This window comes from Hordeum vulgare, chromosome 1H (genome assembly GCF_904849725.1).
Source record: "Hordeum vulgare subsp. vulgare chromosome 1H, MorexV3_pseudomolecules_assembly, whole genome shotgun sequence".
Lineage (NCBI taxonomy): Eukaryota > Viridiplantae > Streptophyta > Magnoliopsida > Poales > Poaceae > Hordeum > Hordeum vulgare.
Window position 1 is genome coordinate 6,274,847 of NC_058518.1, and position 17,884 is coordinate 6,292,730.

A 17,884-nucleotide genomic window follows, 5' to 3' on the forward strand; every position below is an offset into this window, starting at 1 on the left:
CTACCTCTTGCTCTGGACCCCAAAAAATGCTCTCCCCAATTTTTGCCACCACATTCCTCACGACTTTCTCTTCCATGCTCTGTAGTTCTTGTGGATCAATCTCTGATAATTCAACCTACCATTTCACAATAGCTCCCTCTATGTCCCGCAAGCTACCATCACCTAGCTTCGCCTTAGAAGGAAAGAATTCGATAGTGAATTCAAATGTGTGAGCATCATCGGCCCTTTTTTCAATGGCGCGCACTGTGAGCTCGCGGAAGCTGACGAGGCACAAATACATAGGATGGAAAGGATGCAGAGATTACCTAGTCAACGTTGTTGTTGTCTCTGGCGGCTCCATCACCTTTGGCCCCCCTCCGCCCCACCCAAATCTGGATCAAATCGACCAGAAAAACAAAGGAGGGAAACAGGAACTGCAGTGAGATCTAACTCGACACAGAAGGGAACGGCCTGGACAAGGGTTCCGGATTCACTCACCACAGCCGCCGTCGTCGCCGAGATCGAAAGCTCCTCCGCTGCAACAAAAGCGCCGCCGCCATCTTCGGCTCACCGCGGGGAAAGGAAAGGAGGGAGCAACAGAGCTTCAGACGGGCGGTTCAGACAGACAGGCCAGGCACGGGGACACGTCTCACCCGATGCACTGCCAAGTGAGGCACGTAAGTAGATGCACTGTCAAGTGAGCCCGTAAGTAGACGATCTGCCAAGTAGGACCCACATGTCTTAAACATAACCTCACTCCCGTTAACGACCATTTTAATCGCCCGAGTGGGCCTTTGGCTAGTTGGGCCAAAGAAACGTCGCATAGGATCCAACTCGCATCAAATGTGTCGCACAGGAGCTATTGACCCATATACAGTGTAAAATTAGCTGCTCCGAGTGCGCACAGTTTCTACTACTGAATTGACACGATACTCCTAGATAATAAACATTAAAACAGTAAACAGTAGTACATGCTGGAGTGATTCAGATACACTGGTGTCCTCCTAGTTATCAGGAACTTGCAAACAAGTGCCCGTCACGAATGGAAATCTATCAATTAATTGATACCACAAGCAAAATGGAAACTGAAAAAGGGGAAATGCTACAGCAGAACTCCCAGCTTGGCCTTGGAATAAACAGACTGACTCTGGATCGAGATCAGACCCTCTTCATGACGGGTCGGTTTGGATTCTTGGCAAGCTCGGTCCTCAGGTATGACAGTTCTGTGTCACTGTATTCACCTTTGAGCACAACTTCCTTGAGGCTTGTCGGAGTTGGTAGCCCCGAAAGGGAATTACTGTTGACTTCCATGCAAAACAACTTCAGCATCTCAAGAGTAGGGATTGCTTCTTGTTCAAACTTCACAGATATATAGCCACTAAGTTTCAAAAACACCAGGCTTGGGAATGCTCCCTGACGGAAACAGAACACTTTATCCTCAAGGATTGACCCCCTCAATAGATGCAAGGAGCTCAGGTTCGAAAGCTTTCCAAGGACTTTCATTGCCTCGTTGACCTCTGATAACATGGTGCTCCGCAGCTTCAGCTTCACCAGGTTCTTGAGCCCCTCGATCCATTCTGGCAATTTCACCAGGTTGCCAAACAGCTTGAGGCTCTGCAGTTTCTCCGGAAATGAGAAATCTCCATCCAAGAAGCCACATAAACCTGGATCCCCCTCTGACCGGATTGACAATGACTCCAGGAGGCTGAGACCAACAATTGCTGAGCACAACTCTTGGCCATTTTCCTTATTGATGCCTGTCACTCCCAACTTGCGCAATTGGGTGAGCCTTTCTATGTCCCGTAGAACCACCTTTCCTCGTCGTCCGATGTTCACAACAGCCAGTGTGTGCAGGGCTTTCAGATTAATCAGCCCTCTTGGCACTAGCACACCATATAGGTCCAGACGCATCACAACAGCAGGGATTCCAGCGCATCAAATCATAGTGCATCCATCATGGCGGTTTTTACCACGTGCACATAAAACGAAACAAGAAAGCACCAAACAGGCAGACAGAACACATAGCCTGTTCCTCATTATCCGTGGAAATTCTGGCAATTGATCCTCATAGGAGGCAACCTCATTCCTTGGGGCGTTACCAGCACGAAGATGTTGTAGCTTCTGAAGCTTGATGATGGTTTTTGGCAGCATCAGTATATTAGTACACCTGATGTCTAGTGTCTCGAGCTGTCTCAGGTTACCCAAAGAATCTGGCAAGTGAAAAACATCACCACATCCTCTTAGAGAAAGATATCTTAGGTGAAGAAGCATCCCAATATGTTTAAGGTGATGACTATATACACCTGTTGTGTCTTCCAGGTCCAGCACTCGTAGCAACCTCATCTTTTCAGAAACGAAAAATGACTTCCACTCTCCAAAACATGTAACTGACCGCAGACGGGACATGTCCACCATGCTCTCAAACTCGCTCTTATCTCCATTCCAGTTGCTGCCTATAGTCAGGTGGCGCACCATGGTCTGGCTATGTGAGCGACAACCTTCCTCGAGTGTAAAAACAAGATTTTCTTCCCTGGACTTTGAGATACCAATTTCACGGATAAGATCATGGACTTGGCAGGAATCAATACCTTTTGTGCTATGAAATGATTGTTGAGATGGTAAGATCATACTTCTGCTTATAAGTTCGATGAAGTAGTTGTCTTCTATTTCCACCGCAGACCTGCCGTGCACCTCCCTTCAGTAACCCTCCGCACTCCACCTACGTGCCAAACGTCTGCGTCCAACCTTGTAGTCTTCTGCAAAGATGGGCATATATAGGAAGCATGACTTGAGATGATAAGGTAAACCATCATAGCTTCTCATAAGAACAGTCCTTATGGTCCCAAGCTCTGGGTTCATCTCCAACTCAGCGCTGAATTTATGAGAACCAGTCTTCCTCCCAGGGACAGTAGTTAATTTTCCTTTCCAGCTCGCGAGTCTTTTTTGAAGTTCTTCGACGTGCTTCCATTCGGAATTCATTAATCTCCTATAATGTATTGGTATGCCCAAATACTTAATAGGAAATTGGCCTTGCTCACATCCAAATAACTCGGCATATTGAGCAGCTGCGTCCTGATCCTCGCCAAAATAGAACAATTCACTTTTATGGAAATTAATTTTCAATCCCGATAGCTTCTCGAATGCTGATAGTATTAATTTCATATTTGCTGCTTTATCAAGGTCATGATCCATAAATAGATTGTGTTGTCTGCATATTGAAGGATTGATAATCCCCCATGAACCAGATGTGGGGCCACCCCCTCAATGTGAGCATCTTGTTTAGCCCGATCAATCATGATCGCTAGCATATCTGCCACTACATTAAATAATAGTAGAGATATAGAGTCCCCTTGTCTTAATCCCTTCTTTGTTTCGAAATAGCGTCATATGTAATCATTGACTTTTACGACAACGTTACCCAAAAAACAAAGCTTTGGATCAAGGCAGACCATTCTCACAAGGACCCTTTCATTCTCACTGTCTGTTGAAGGAACGACCAATTAACCTAATCATAGGCTTTTTCGAAGTCTATCTTGAAATGATTAATTAACTAAGGAGCAACGACATTGGGTCAAGACGTGAAATGATTAATTAACTAAGGAGCAACGAGGTGTTGACATGATTGTGAGTATACTTGCTCTAGTTGAGCTCAGATTGTTAATAACAAACAAACTGCATAGGTCTCACCATCGTCTAACACCAGCTAGTTGCACAACCTCTCTTCTGTTTCTGTATGCCACCGGGTACAACTATCAAGCCCCATGCTTGAGCCTAACCTCAAAGAGCTTCTACTCACGTACTCATCATCAAGGAAATAGTCCTACTAATTACCAACAAACTCCACTCTATCTAGCTCAGTGGATAGCATTTTCTCGACTTGCACTGCAGAGTTACTACTGAATTGACATGATCCTCCTCCCAGATCAATACACACTGATAAAACAGTAAACAGTACTACATGCACACACTGGTGTTCTAATTACTGTTACAACTGTACTGGTTTACATGAACACACACCAAGTGACCAGCACCAGTGGAAATTCCTCGACTAGTTGGTACCACAAGCAAACGGCTCACGGATATAACATGGGAAATACTACAGTACAACAGACATCCCAGCTTCGCCTTGAAATAAAAATACTCCCAGAATAGCTTAACTCTGGATCAAGATCAGACCGTCTTGAGGACGGGTCGATTTGGATTCTCGGCAAGCTCAGCCCTCAGGTATGCCATTTCAGAGCCATTGTAGTAACCTTCCAGCGCAACTTCCTTGAGGCTTGAAAGATAGGGTAGCCCCGAAAGGGTGTCACTGTTGACTCGCACACCAAAATGCTTGATCAGCTCAAGCGTAGGGATTGCTCCGTGCTCAAACTTGACAGATACATAGCTACCAATTTCCAGCAACACCAGGCTTGGGAATGCCCCCTCGTGGAAACATAACACTTCTCCCTCACAGATTGACTTCCACAAAAGATGCAAGGAGACCAGGTTCGGTAGCTTTCCAAGGAGTTGCATTGCGTCATTGTCCTCTGATAACATGGTGCGCTGCAGCTTCAGCTTCACCAGATTCTTAAGCCCCTGGACCCATTCTGGCAGTTTGACCAGGTTGCCGTAAAGCTTGAGGCTCTGTAGTGTCTCAGGAAACGAGAACTTTCCATCCAAGCAGCCACATAGACCTGGCTCCCCCTCTGACCGGATTGACAATGACTCTAGGCGGCTCAAGCCAACAATTGCTGAACATAACTCTTGCCCGTTTTCCTTATTGATGCCAGTCACTCCCAACTTGCGCAATTGAGTGAGCCTTTTTATGTCCTGCAGAACGACCTTCCTTCGTCGTCCGATGTTCACAACACCCAATGTGTGCAGGGCTTTCAGTTTCCTCATCCCTCTTGGCACTAGAACACCATACATATCTAGGCTCATTGCAACACCAAGGAAGAAGTGACAGCAAAAGACAGTGCATGCATCATAGCGGTATTCGTCACCCTCAGCGAAACACTGAGGTCCACAGCACACTAAACAAAACAGCACCGTCAGGAGACACAAATGGCACGGACACTTCTCCATTACCTTAGGAAAGTCCATAAATTCTTCATACGAGACATCTTCATTAATCGGTTTTTTGCTAGCTCGAAGATAGTTCAGCTTACAAAGTTTGATGATGCTCTTTGGCAACTTGACAATCCTAGTACCCCTGACATCTAGCGTCTCGAGTTGCCTCAGGTTGCCCAGTGAATCTGGCAGGTAGAAAATATAATCACATCCTCTTAAGGAAAGGTACCTTAGGTGAAGAAACTTCCCAATATGATTAAGATGATGATCAACTAGACCTGTTGTATCTTGTAGGTCCAGCACCCGTAGCAACCTCATCTTGTCAGAAACAAAAAATGACCTCCACTCTCCAAAACATGTAATTGACCGCAGACGGGACATGTCCACCATGCTCTCAAACTCACTCTTATCTCCCTTCCAGTTGCTGCTTATAGCCAGGTGGCGCACCATGGTCTGGCTGTTTGAGCTGCAACCATCCTCAAGTGTAAAGACAAGATTTTCTTTCATGGACTTTGAGACACCAATTTCACGGATAAGATCATGGACTTGGCAGGAACTAATTCCTTTTGTGCTGCAAATTGATTGCTGAGATGGTAGGATCATACTCCTGCTTATAAGTTCCATGAAGTAGCTATCTGCTATTTCCTCCGCAGACCTGCCACGCACCTCCCTTGAGTAACCCTCCGCACTCCACCTACGTGTCAAACGTCCCCGTCCAACCTTGTAATCTTCAGGAAAGATGGGCATATATAAGAAACAAGACTTGAGGTGATAAGGCAAACCATCATAACTTCTCATAAGGACAGTTCTTATGGTCCCAAACTCTGGATTCATCTCCAACTCAGCGCTGATATGATCATTCAATTTCCTCCATTCCAAAGAGGATTTTGGTTGGTTCGACAAGAAGCCACCTATGGTGGCTATCGCAAGGGGGAGTCGACCGCACCTTCTCAGAATCAGTTCTGCATGTTCAACTAGATCTGGATATTGCAAATCCAAGTCAGTAGTCTCCTTGAATACCTGAAATTCATGCGGTCTAATTATTCAATACTGTGGAAATTAAGCCAGGCTGGGAAAGTTATTTAAATATACTAATCGATTTAGCAGGAACTATTGGAATATGCAAATCACGAAGAGTGCATTTGCTTCCATGTTGTTCGAAGTGACTGAGCAACAGAATCAATCAAGTTGTAGGCATATTTGCAAAACATATTATTCGGAATAATGAACTACATCTTGGTTGACATGCCTGAATTACTGTAGTACGGACGATTGTTGTAGCATAACCAAAACTGGAGAGAGCAGACCTGTTGTAGATCAAGTTACGCTCAAAATAGAGCCAATCATCTTGGTTGAACAACTAAGACGGTGAAGAAAATACCTAGGACGCAACAATATAAATGTGATATGTAAAAAACAAACATGATAAATCTTTGTAATTAAGTGCCTATTTAGTAATATTTTCTACTACACGCGAACTCGGCCCCTCCGTCCCCTGCGTCACCCGAGCCGGGCGACTCAGGGGAAACCCTACCCGCTACCGGCCAAGTCACACCCTCCGCCCAACCTCCGCATCGCCGCCGCCAGAGGGCCGGCCAGCAAACCTGCATCGGGCCATGGGAAGGCGGCGGCGGGGCCGCTTCCATCCTCCCTCGCCCCCATCCACTCCCCACCCCCCCCGACCGTCTCCCTTCAGATCTGATGTTCGGCGGTGCCGGCGGCCTCCACCGGCAGCGAGGGTGGCCTTCACGCTGGCGGCACCCGCAGACTCCGGTGGACCTTCACCAGCTGGCCGGGGACCTACTTGATCTGGATGGGAACCTTCACCGGCTGGTTGTGCGGCTTTTCAGCCGGCCTCCATGGCGGCCGGGAGTTTCTTGCTATCTGGCGGTTGGATTCCATGCTTTCGATCAGTGGAGGGGCTCGGGCGGCGTTTCATGGTTCTAGGGTTCCTCTTACGTCTAGAAGAAGATCTGCCTGACGTCTGTCTTTTTGATTTGGCCGGAGTGTCGGGTTCCGGAAGGCTCCGCTTGTGAACTCCCATGGGCGTGTTATGCTTGGAGACTGCTGGATTAGATGAGATTCGGTCGTGCCCATTAGTCCCCTGTTAAAGAGGAGGCGGCGCGAAGCTCTGCTATCTGTTGCCATCAGGAGCTATGTTTTGCTCCATGGTGAAGTCAGAAGCGGAGAACGTCATGGAAACTGAGGTTGGAGGACTATTAATGGTAATTGGAGCCTACGACACTGAGGAACTTGCTTGGAGTTTGGGGATTCATAGCAATGGTATGTAAGTGGGGGGCGACGACACATGTGAATATTCAAGGTCTTACCTTTCAGGATGAAAATCCAAGGCCTGGCCTTAATTGATTGTGCCTCGCAATGACCTTATTGAAGGCATAGTTTTTGAGAGCGGGGATTATCTTCATGGTGAAAACCAAGATCTACGATCGGGTGACGATGGCGCTTGTGCACTGTTTACTTCTTTGAGGCGTCATTTTTGGAGAACTTGAATCTCAGGTGTTGTTTCGGTGATGGTTGTACTATTGCTGCAAAGACTGGAACTGTGTAGCGGGACTTTTCTTTTTTGGCTTCTCCTTCTTTCTGTTTTGGTTGTGTGCATCATTAATGCTATTAGGGTATTGCGTTGTTACAGAGGCTGGGTGTAATTGGTATCTTGGCGATATTAATATATTCCCTTTATCGAAAAAAGTGCCTATTTAGCGAAGAAACATGACAACACTGTGTAATTAAGTACCTTTTTGGTGAAGAGGTCACGTGCATCCTTGTGGTCTAGATCTTTGAGCATGTATATATTTTCTTGTCTCCGTGAACAAAGTTTAGCTAAATTTTCTTCCCTTGTGGTGACCATGATCCGGCTTGTATATTCCATTCCATGGAAATTTGGTGTTATCATGTTCCATTCTGCACTAGATGATACATCATCAAGAACAATCAAGCACCTCTTCTTTTCTGTAAGCCTTCCCATCTCCTCAATCAATGATAATAATGGCATCAAAAGTAATGTGTTCCTTGTGCTGCCCATCAAACCCACCACAGTCTTTGTTTCAGATGATTCTCTATCTAGTTGCATAATCAAGCTCCTAAGAAGACCTTCAAGATTGAAAGGACGCATAACAGTCACCCAAGCACGCTTCTCAAACATGGCACTAAGTTCTTGGTTTCCATAAATATCTTTGACTAGAGTGGTTTTTCCGAGACCGCCCATTCCCCACACGGTGATCACCTGGAGTTCTTGGGTAGGTTGATCTGAAATTAGTTTGATAATCTCAACTATTTCTTTCTCTCGGCCAATAAGGTGAGATTCCTCCAACACAGTCGCCATTGTCCTACTGCGGGTGAAGCTCTTTTTTAATGCATCTTTTCTATCTGCACCCTTGGACTGGTCTTCTGATATTTCACCCATGGGCACCGTAGGGCCGGTACCTGAACTGGTAATAACACGGTTTGAGCTTGATTTTGTCTTAGTTAAATCTGTTCCATCTTGAGAGACCTGTGCACAAGCGAGCAATGTAAAATAATGCTAAATATAGGTAGTCTATAAAAACGACGAAATAGTTAAAATGAAACTATCCCATTTGAACCCAAACTGACTTTTTCCTGAAGAAACAACAATCTAACATACAAGCAGGTGCAGGTACTCAGGGCTGCTAACTAATATTATTCCAGGAGGAGTTATAAGTCTCCAATATGCAGATGATACTCTCCTCTTTCTGGAGGATTCATATGAAAAAGCGAGGAATTTTAAATGGATCTTATCATGTTTTGAAAATCTGTCGGGTATGAAAATCATTTTTCATAAAAGTGATCTCATTACTATTAACATGGATGAGGACAGAGCAAGGGTTTTTGCCCAGATTTTCTGTTGCAACCTAGGTTCTTTTCCTATTAAATACTTGGGAGTGCCTCTGCACTATGATAATCTGAGAAGAGAAGACCTTCAACCTTTAATTGATAGGATTATTAAAGGTATCTCTGGTTGGTTAGGAAGGTATTTAACCTATAGAGGCAAGATTATTTTACTATGTGCTTGTATAGTGAGTATACTTGCATATTTGATGGCATTGATGAAGTTTCCAAAATGGGCTATAAAAGCTATTAACTCTCAGATGGCACACTTCTTATGGGGCAACATGGGTGAGGAACATAAATATCATCTAGCCCATTGGGGCCTTGTTTCTAGGAAAACAGAATTTGGTGGTTTGGGGATTCCCAACATTAGAAAATTTAATATGGCTTTGCTAGCTTCATGGGGTAAGAGGTTTTTTAATAATGCAGATAGTGATTGGAAGAAGATTTTGAGCTACAAATATAATGTGTCTAATCCAAACTTGCTCTGGTCTAGACAGCAGGGGGGCTCTCCCTTTTGGAAGAGTGTAACCTAGGCTCTGAATGCTACTAGAACTTTCTATCAATGGGAAATTGGTAATGGAGATAGTATTAGTTTTTGGCATCATACTTGGGCTGGGGATTGTTCCCTAAAAGTGAGGTTTTGGAATCTATTTGAAATCTGTAACCAACAAGATTGTGTTGTTTCTCAGGTTTGGGATGGGGCGTCTCTTAGGCTATCCTTTAGAAGATGTGTAGATAGTAGTGGTATGGATAGATGGAATGATCTCATTGAACATATTAAAGGCTTTCATATGACTGCTTCAACTAATAGACCAATTTGGAAATTAGAATCCAATGGGATCTATTATGTACGCTCTTTTTACAAATGTAACAATTTTGGTGGAGTGGTTTCTCCTTTTGGAGATAGTTTGTGGAAAACTCTATGCCCTCAAAATATTCATGTGTTTCTATGGATGTGTCTATATAACAAAATCTTAACCAGGGACAATGTAGCAAAAAGGAAACATCTAGACGACTTGACATGCTTGTTCTGCGATGAGTTAGAATCTATACATCACCTGTTCTTTGAGTGTATTAATGCTGGTAACATTTGGTCTGTTGTGACTGAGTTTTTCAACTGCAATAGAATTCTTTGCTTTCATGATATATCTTCCTTGTGGAAACTGAATAAGAAGAAACCTATGCTTAATATGATTATTGATGTCTCCTTATGGAGCATTTGGACATTAAGAAATGAATTTTGCTTCGAGGGCGCACTTGAAGAGGTCTGGGCTGCGTCCTTGTCTAAGTTAAAAGGGATTTTGCAACAATGGTTGGTTCTCTGCGACGCTGCTCAAGTGGACATGCTGAAGAATTTCATCTTGGTGCTCGACAAGCAACGGGGAGAGCTTCTGAGAATTGCCTAGAGCTGTGGTCTTGACTAGATTTCATCATGATGTTTGGCATGTAATATAGATGAGTTACTTCTGGTTTAAACTGTAGCTCGATTTCAAGTGTTAGTTCCTTAAAAATGAGAGGTGGCCTGGAGGTATTCAGGACATGTTTTAAGTTTGATCATGCCTAGTTTGTACTGGTTGCTTCTGCTTCATTCAATAAAGATGGGGCAAGGGGAAACCCCTTTCTTTCAAAAAAAAGCAGGTGCAGGTATACACATAGGTGTAATAAATAAGGGTGTGCGTTCTGTTTGCAAAACCCTAACCTAGAATGTGATCATTATTTTCGACGGTTAGTTGCTTCTCATATACTACTATTGTTTACTTCCAATTATCAACGTGACACACAACACGAGTGCTGCTTCACTTTCAATAACGGCAGGGTAATTACAGGGACCAAACAATTTTGTTTATTTTTATCAGTTTTGTTTACAGGGACCAAATAATGTGCAATAAGTCCCATGCCATTGATCTTACCGAAAAAGAGTTTCCTCCTGCTTTGCATTCCAAAGCAACCAACACCGATACATAGCATTGCTGTCGCGAGAGCACATCAAGCCCAAAGAAAAAGAAGAAGAAACAAATCCCAGCAACGACAGCTGACAAAGAGCGGATGACCCGCCATCGCTGCGCCCTCCGGAGACAAACCACCACAGCCCGAGGCTCCGATCCACCGCGTACCAAGCAGCACCTCCAAGAAGGGATGCGATGTCGACGAGCTGCTGCCCGGGCAAGCCCTAGGGTTTCCCCCGGCACGCGGAAGGAAGTAGGGGATGGCTACCCCTGATACCCTCCAGGAAGGAATGGTGGCACCCACCGGTGTCACTGCATCGGCGCCGGACGAACTGACAAGGATTTCTCTCGCAGTCCAAACCCAACGCCTAACCGAAGACGACCAGCCAGCCCATCGCCCAACCCCATGCGCCACCGCGGTAGCGCCGCCAGAAACCTTGTCACACAGCAAACACAAACACGAGGCCAAGAAGCCCGGAGAGAAGCGCCAAGCGACATAGCAGCAGCACCCAAACCAAGTGGGAGGGAACAATCTCCACCTCCCTCGTGTGAGAGGCCCGCGCCTCCGGCACCGTCGCGGTCGTCGTCTGGACAAGGCAGCAAGGCATACCAGTCCACCACTGGCAAGGCCAGGCCCGAAACGGGCCCGCTAAGCCCAGTCGGCCATGCTGCAGCAGTCCGTTGTCGGTGCCGCCAGCACCCATCAGCTCGTCGCCTCTCCCATGCTTACCGGAAGTTCCGCCGCAAGCCCACACCACCGTCGGCCTGCCCAAACCCATATGGGCCCTGAAGGGCCCAGATCTAGGCCGAGTGGTTGCCGCTAGGTCGCGCCGCAGCGACACCTCGCCGCCAACGGCAACGCCGCCGTCCAGCCGTCCGCCTGCGAGCCCCTCCTCCACACGAACCGTCGCCGCCTAGGAGCACCCTCCGGTGCAGCTCTGCCCCGCGTCGGAGAGCCATTGAGAGGGGAAGGTCAGGGGGACACCGCCCCCAGTGTCCCCGGGGCCAGGCTGGGCGCGGGCGCTAGCGACGATGGCAGGGAGGAGGGGGAGTGGGAGCTAGAAGAGGGGGAGGATGGGGCGGGGGTGGAGCGGTCGTGGGAGGGTGGGGGGGGGGGGCAATTTCAGGATGGGAATCGCAAGTACTCCAGGGGTGGTTTTTTGAACCAAGCGACCCAATTGTCATTGATCTTACACGGAGAGTCATGTGTATTTTCCTTTTTATGTTTGATTGCGTAAATTAGATCTGTAATAATTAGGGCATATTTAGATGTGCCCTAGACAGACCCTTTACCTCTAGATAATATGTTACAAGAGGATATTTTAATTACAAGCAAGAAACATAATGTTACTCGCTTGTTTTAGTTGTTATTATGTTTCTTGTTTGAGTAACCAGTGTGAAACGTAATGTTACTCGCTCCCTCGGGTAACATTATGTGGTTAAATCCAAACATAATGGTGTCGTGATTAATGATTTTAACCAGTATGTTAAACAAGTAATCATGTGGTTAACTCCAAATGAAAATTAAACCACGCTCCAAAGGCTATCTGCCCTACGTTGCCGAGCAGTGATGCTTCTGCTTTAATGTAAAAAGAATTCTAAATGCAAGAGGTTGATCTAGACGAAATAAACAGGCTAGAACATTGAATATTACCTTCTCGTGGAAAGCATAAATATTATCATCACCAGAAGATTGCTTGAGTTCTGATACTATGCTTTCTTGCCCTGCACATAAGCTTGCAACTTCTACTTGAGCAGTGGACACTATGATCCTGCTCCCCATGTTGTCATTTGGGAAGCAACTTTTAACCCGATCCCACACCTCAATGGTGTTTAAGTCATTAATCACGATCAGGTACCTCCTCCCTCTCACGAACTCATCAAACTTCTCAGCAAGCTCTTGTGCCGTCTTCTCTGTTTGAAGCAGAGCTTTAGCACCTACACCCATGTGAAATTGCTCCACCATACTCTGAATGAAGTCTTTTGCATTAAAAGGATGCATCAGCCTGACCCAGGCTCTGCACGGGAAGTTGCCTTTAGTTTCTTGATTCTCATAGACTCCTCTGACAATGGATATCTGCCCGAGCTCAGCACTTGTTCCCCACACCGCAATCACCCTAAGGCCACTCTCCTTCTGGTTGATCAGCTGATAAAGATCCAGTTTGGATTTCTCTTGCCTTGACATGCGCCTTGCTTCATGAATGCCAAAAAGTGAAGCAGAAGTAATGCTAGGCTGCTCTGCAGCCATGGCGGCCTTGAATCCAGAGCCCTTGATGAGGTTGTAGCGCATGTTTCTCTGGCTGACATCCTCAACATTGGCTCTGAGATCCTTCATCTGCTTTGCCACATGGCGCCGATCGAGTAGGTTGCGCCGGATACGCCACCAAGACTGCTTTTTGAGGCGCACGGCGAATTCCTGGAGAGTGTCCTCGACATCGTAGGCGACGTCACGGACTTGCTTCACCCAGACCTTGACCACCCTGTTGTCATCTCCTTCGTCGTGAGCGGACATGAGGAAAGCCTGCATCATCTCGAGCTCATTGGTGATGAAAACCTGGTCACGCCGGACTCCGAGCTGGAGAGCCACCTCCTCCGCCAGGGCAGATGTGGCGTAGCTAATTGCACCATTCAGCACGGACTTGCCAACGCTCAGCGTAGTCGCCTCCATTGGCAAGCTTGGTGGTTGGTTTGTGTGTATTGGCTGTGGGTTTACTACTGCGAAGGCTGGGCACATGTAAATAGACTAGTGTAGAAGCAGGCTGGGCACATGTAAATATGCTACTACTTCCTCCGTTCCTAAATATAAGTCTTTTAAGAGATTTCACTAGGAGTCTACATACGAAGCAAAATGAATGAATCTATACTTTAAAATATGTCTAAATACATCCGTATGTAGTCTACTAGTGGAATCTCTAAAAAAACTTATATTTAGAAACGGAGGGAGTAGAAGCTAAGGATGATGAATTAGTGGAGGAGGTCGGTCGGCTGCCAGAGAGCATTATCTGTAAGTTGTCCAATTTAGTTCAATAATTTGAACAATAGCACAGTTTGTAGGCATCTTCCAGTAGGATAAGCTCAGAACTTGTGGACGGATGGGAGCAGCTATACTAGATGGAAGGGGACGAACACATCGTATTCTCCTTCAAGGAATCCGACTATTCCCGCGATTGGGAACCGCAGCGGTATTCGACAAGCAGCCGGTCAGCAGCGGAGACGCGAAATTGACCCATGGAAACGATGAGAGGGAGGATGGGAGGTTACCACGAAGGTGCTCACCGCGAGGTGGGAAAGAGGGCGACGAAGTGGTCCGGTCGGCGTGCCTGGGGAAGAAGCTTCCGATTCCGGCATTCTTGTACGACGGATGGCGTGGTCGCGGCCCTCGCATCTTGGCGCTCCTGCGGCTCCGGCTAGACGGAACCAAGACAGCGCGGGATTCTCCGACAAACATCATGTGGCGGCGCATGAGCGGAACGGAGGGGTGGCGGCGCGACGGGAAAATAAGGTTAGTGGTTGATTTTGCAGGTGGTGCCGACAAAACGTAAAGGAACCTCTATCAGGGCATTACTAGTAGTACCGTTGAACCTTCAAAACTTTAAAAATAACTGTTTTTTTTACAGTTTATGAAAAAAAACGCATAGACTAGAACCATCAAACCCCCACCCAACATGTAAAAGTGAGGGTTGGGGAGTGAAAACTACCACAACCCTTAAACCGTTCCATCGTCATGCGGGAGGGACTTTTCCCCGTCCCCAACCGCCACCGCCATTCCGGCGAAGCCTCGCGACCGCCGCCGCCGCCCCGAGCTTTCTCCTTGCCGTCCGGCCGCCCTCCCCCCCCCCCGGCCTCCTCAACCTCTCCTCCACCTCCTCGACCTCCCCCAGCCGCCGCGCCACGCCCCCGGCCGCCCGCCGCCTGTCGCGCCCCGCCCCCCGCCCGCCGCCTCCTGCAGCCAGAGGCGAGGCGGGCCAGAGGCAGCCGCGCCGCCCCAAGCTCTCCTATTTTTGCCCCTGTTTTTGTTATAAGGGTTGGGTATGCGGGTTCTGGTCTTTGCCCCCGTTTTTCAACCGTTAAAAGTGTCAAAAAATGCAAAGTCTCAACCATTAAAACTGGTTTGAGGGTTTGAGGGTTTGAGGGTACTACTAGTGATGCTCTCACCATACCAGCATAGCATTGATTGAAAAATCTCTATGTAAGGCGTTCGGGTCAAGATAAGGATGGCAGGCTCTCCTCCCCTCTCCGCTGCCCTCACGGCGGCCGGAGCCCAAATCCTACCTTTCAGCCCCAATCCCAGATCCTCTACGCCCCCCCCCCCCTCCCGTTACCCCTGCTGGCGGTCACGCTGGACTCTGCCTCCTCTGGCGGAGAGCGTGGTACCTCGAAGATGAATACGACAAACATCTTCTGCTCCCTCGTGCCGCCCCGAGCGTTCTTCATGTGTCATCGTCGGCACCTCGAAGATGGAGAGTGACGCCTCCCATATGCACCGCACGATCCTCATGGCCATCGCTCGCGACAAGGGCGTTGACGTCCACTCCGCCGTACTGGGTTTGAATTCAGGCAACACATTTTTTTCGCTATTTCATCTCACGTGCTAACATGCGGGGCTAGATTAGACAGATTGGGTCAATGCAGTTTGATGTATTTAAATATAATGCGAGTTTTCAAAATTTAATCAAAATATAGGTTATTTTCTGTCAAATAATCATGGCGGGCACTCATACAATGCATCGTCCTCTCACAGCCATTGACGTGTGGGCCTACACCATGTTGGCATGTCATGTGGCCACTGCATACGCCCGAATACGTAGGGAGGCACCGTATTTAAACCGTTCTGATAAGTTATGACATTAATTTCGTGTATTTTATAAGTTTAGATATCAAAGTGACCACGTTCGATGGGTTGGGACCATTGTTCAAGAATTCATCCGATTAATCAGTTAATGGGCCAGTTAATCGCTACTCGTTCGGTGACCGATTCGAATAACACCGCCGATTAAATGACATGTTAGACCGATTAATAGATTGTCAGGACGATTAATCTTATTTGGCCTACTAACTCGTTGGCCCAAAAGGCCCAAATTTTTGGTATGTAACCTCTTCCATACTCCTCTCGCTCCTCAATAGCTAAGATTTGATCAAACAATACCCTATTATGGTATATATCATAGATGGGAGGATGAGAATAGGGTATAATACATAAAAAACTAGAATATGTTTATAGGTTCCTATTTAATCTACCGATTAATGGTCGACCGATTAATCCAGTTAATAGGACGATTCACCGATTAATCGCTACTCCCAAGTTGGCCGAGCAGCTACCAGTTACCGATTTCCTTAACAATGGTTGAGACACCTATGCTTAATTAATAATTAGGAGTACATTGCCAAATTAAGATGCACACGTGATGTCGAGATCTCTCTAGATCTTCCTACTTTCTGTGTCTCAAGCTGAATAAGATATAGACACAACACATCATAGCAAAGGCCCGTTTTCAACAGCCGCGCTACCCGTGACACGTTAAAATACAGTTTCCAGCACGCGGTTTGACTGTTTTTGCGCGGCAACCAGCGCTGGCTCCAGCAGACGTGCTAAAATTAGTGTCCGCACATAGCTCTAGCGGGCGCGCTAAAATGCAATGCGCGCGTGCAGCCGACGCTTGCCATGTGTTGCATTTTTAACCCATTTTAAATACAAAATAAATTTTAAACATCAAGTCAAAGACATGGCATTATTTAAATTAGACAAACAAGTTCATGATGACATAAAAAGTTCATGTGTATAAAATCATCCAATCAAGTTTGTGCCCACTAGTTCAAATTCATGCCCACATCAAACCTCGTCCTCGTCTTCATCTACATCTTCCTCTTCCTCTACATCTTCCTCTTCCTCTTCCTCCGATTCATCATCCGAAGCGGATTCTTCCTCCTCCTCTTCACGGGTGTTGGCAAGATCATGCGAAGGTGTTGGCACACCGGAAGACATGCCACCCATGGGAGCCGCAAAACTCATACCTCTCATGCCGCCAATGCCGCCCGGAGGTGCTCCGAAGCCATCCATGCGTCCCATGCCACCAATGCCACCGCCTCCCATGCCGCCAATGCCTCCCGGAGGTGCTCCGAAGCCATCCATGCCTCCCATGCCACCAATGCCACCGCCTCCCATGCCGCCAATGCCTCCCGGAGGTGCTCGAAGCCATCCATGCCTCCCATGCCACCAATGCCGCCGCCTCCCATGCCGCCAATGCCTCCCGGAGGTGCTCGAAGCCATCCATGCCTCCCATGCCACCAATGCCGCCGCCTACCATGCCGCCAATGCCTCCTAGAGGTGCTCTGAAGCCATCCATGCCTCCCATGCCACCAATGCCACCGCCTCCCATTCTGCCAATGCCTTCTAGAGGTGCTCGAAGCCATCCATGCATTCCATGCCACCAATGCCACCGCGTCCCATCCCGCCAATGCCTCCTGGAGGTGCTCCGAAGCCATCCATGACGCACATGCCACTGTCACCCATGCCACCAATGCTGCCCGAAGGTGCTCTCTCAGCCATCCATGGCACCCAAGCCGCCTATGCCACCGCCACCCATGCCGCCAATGCCACCACCACCCATGCTGTGAAGCATGGCTCTTTTTTGTATCAAGACCTCTTCGTGGAAACCTTGCCCTTCTTCCCCCGTGCCACATTTGAGAGCTGCAAGAGAGGGGCATGTGGGTTCACGGAGGGCGCCGGCGCGAGGCCACCCGCCGCCGAGGTCATCCGTGGAGGCATGAAAAGGCCGCGCGCGACGCCGGTGCTTGGAGGAGCGGTGGCGGTGGCGAAGCGAAAGATCCCAGCGCTAGGGTTTGCGGCGGCGGCGACGGCCGCAACGGAGGAGTCGCGGGTGTAGTAATGGGTGAAGGGGGTGCCAACGGGGGCGTCCATCGGGCAGTTCATCGGCGACGGCGCGCGGCGGGGCGAAGGTGGCGCGGTGGAGAGAGAGCGGCGCGAGCGCTCGAGTGTGCGACGCCTCGAAGCGGACGCACCAAATAAACAGCGCACG

At 47.8% G+C, this 17,884-nt stretch overlaps 2 protein-coding genes across 2 annotated transcripts; both read right to left on the reverse strand.

Annotated features, from left to right (window-relative positions):
* Positions 1–907: 907 nt before the first annotated feature.
* On the reverse strand, positions 908–2,639 carry LOC123430903 (disease resistance protein RGA4-like). The gene has a single exon (XM_045114765.1). The coding sequence runs from the start codon at positions 1,888–1,890 to the stop codon at positions 1,138–1,140; it is 753 nt and encodes a 250-aa protein (XP_044970700.1). The 5' UTR covers positions 1,891–2,639; the 3' UTR covers positions 908–1,137.
* A 1,047-nt stretch (positions 2,640–3,686) lies between these two features.
* Positions 3,687–13,677, reverse strand: LOC123430688 (disease resistance protein Pik-2-like). Its single transcript, XM_045114568.1, has 3 exons — positions 12,502–13,677; positions 7,787–8,542; positions 3,687–6,051 (listed from the first exon to the last, which is right to left on the reverse strand). Exons 1-3 carry the CDS (start codon positions 13,579–13,581, stop codon positions 4,150–4,152), a joined length of 3,738 nt encoding a protein of 1,245 aa, XP_044970503.1. The 5' UTR covers positions 13,582–13,677; the 3' UTR covers positions 3,687–4,149.
* Positions 13,678–17,884: the final 4,207 nt, after the last annotated feature.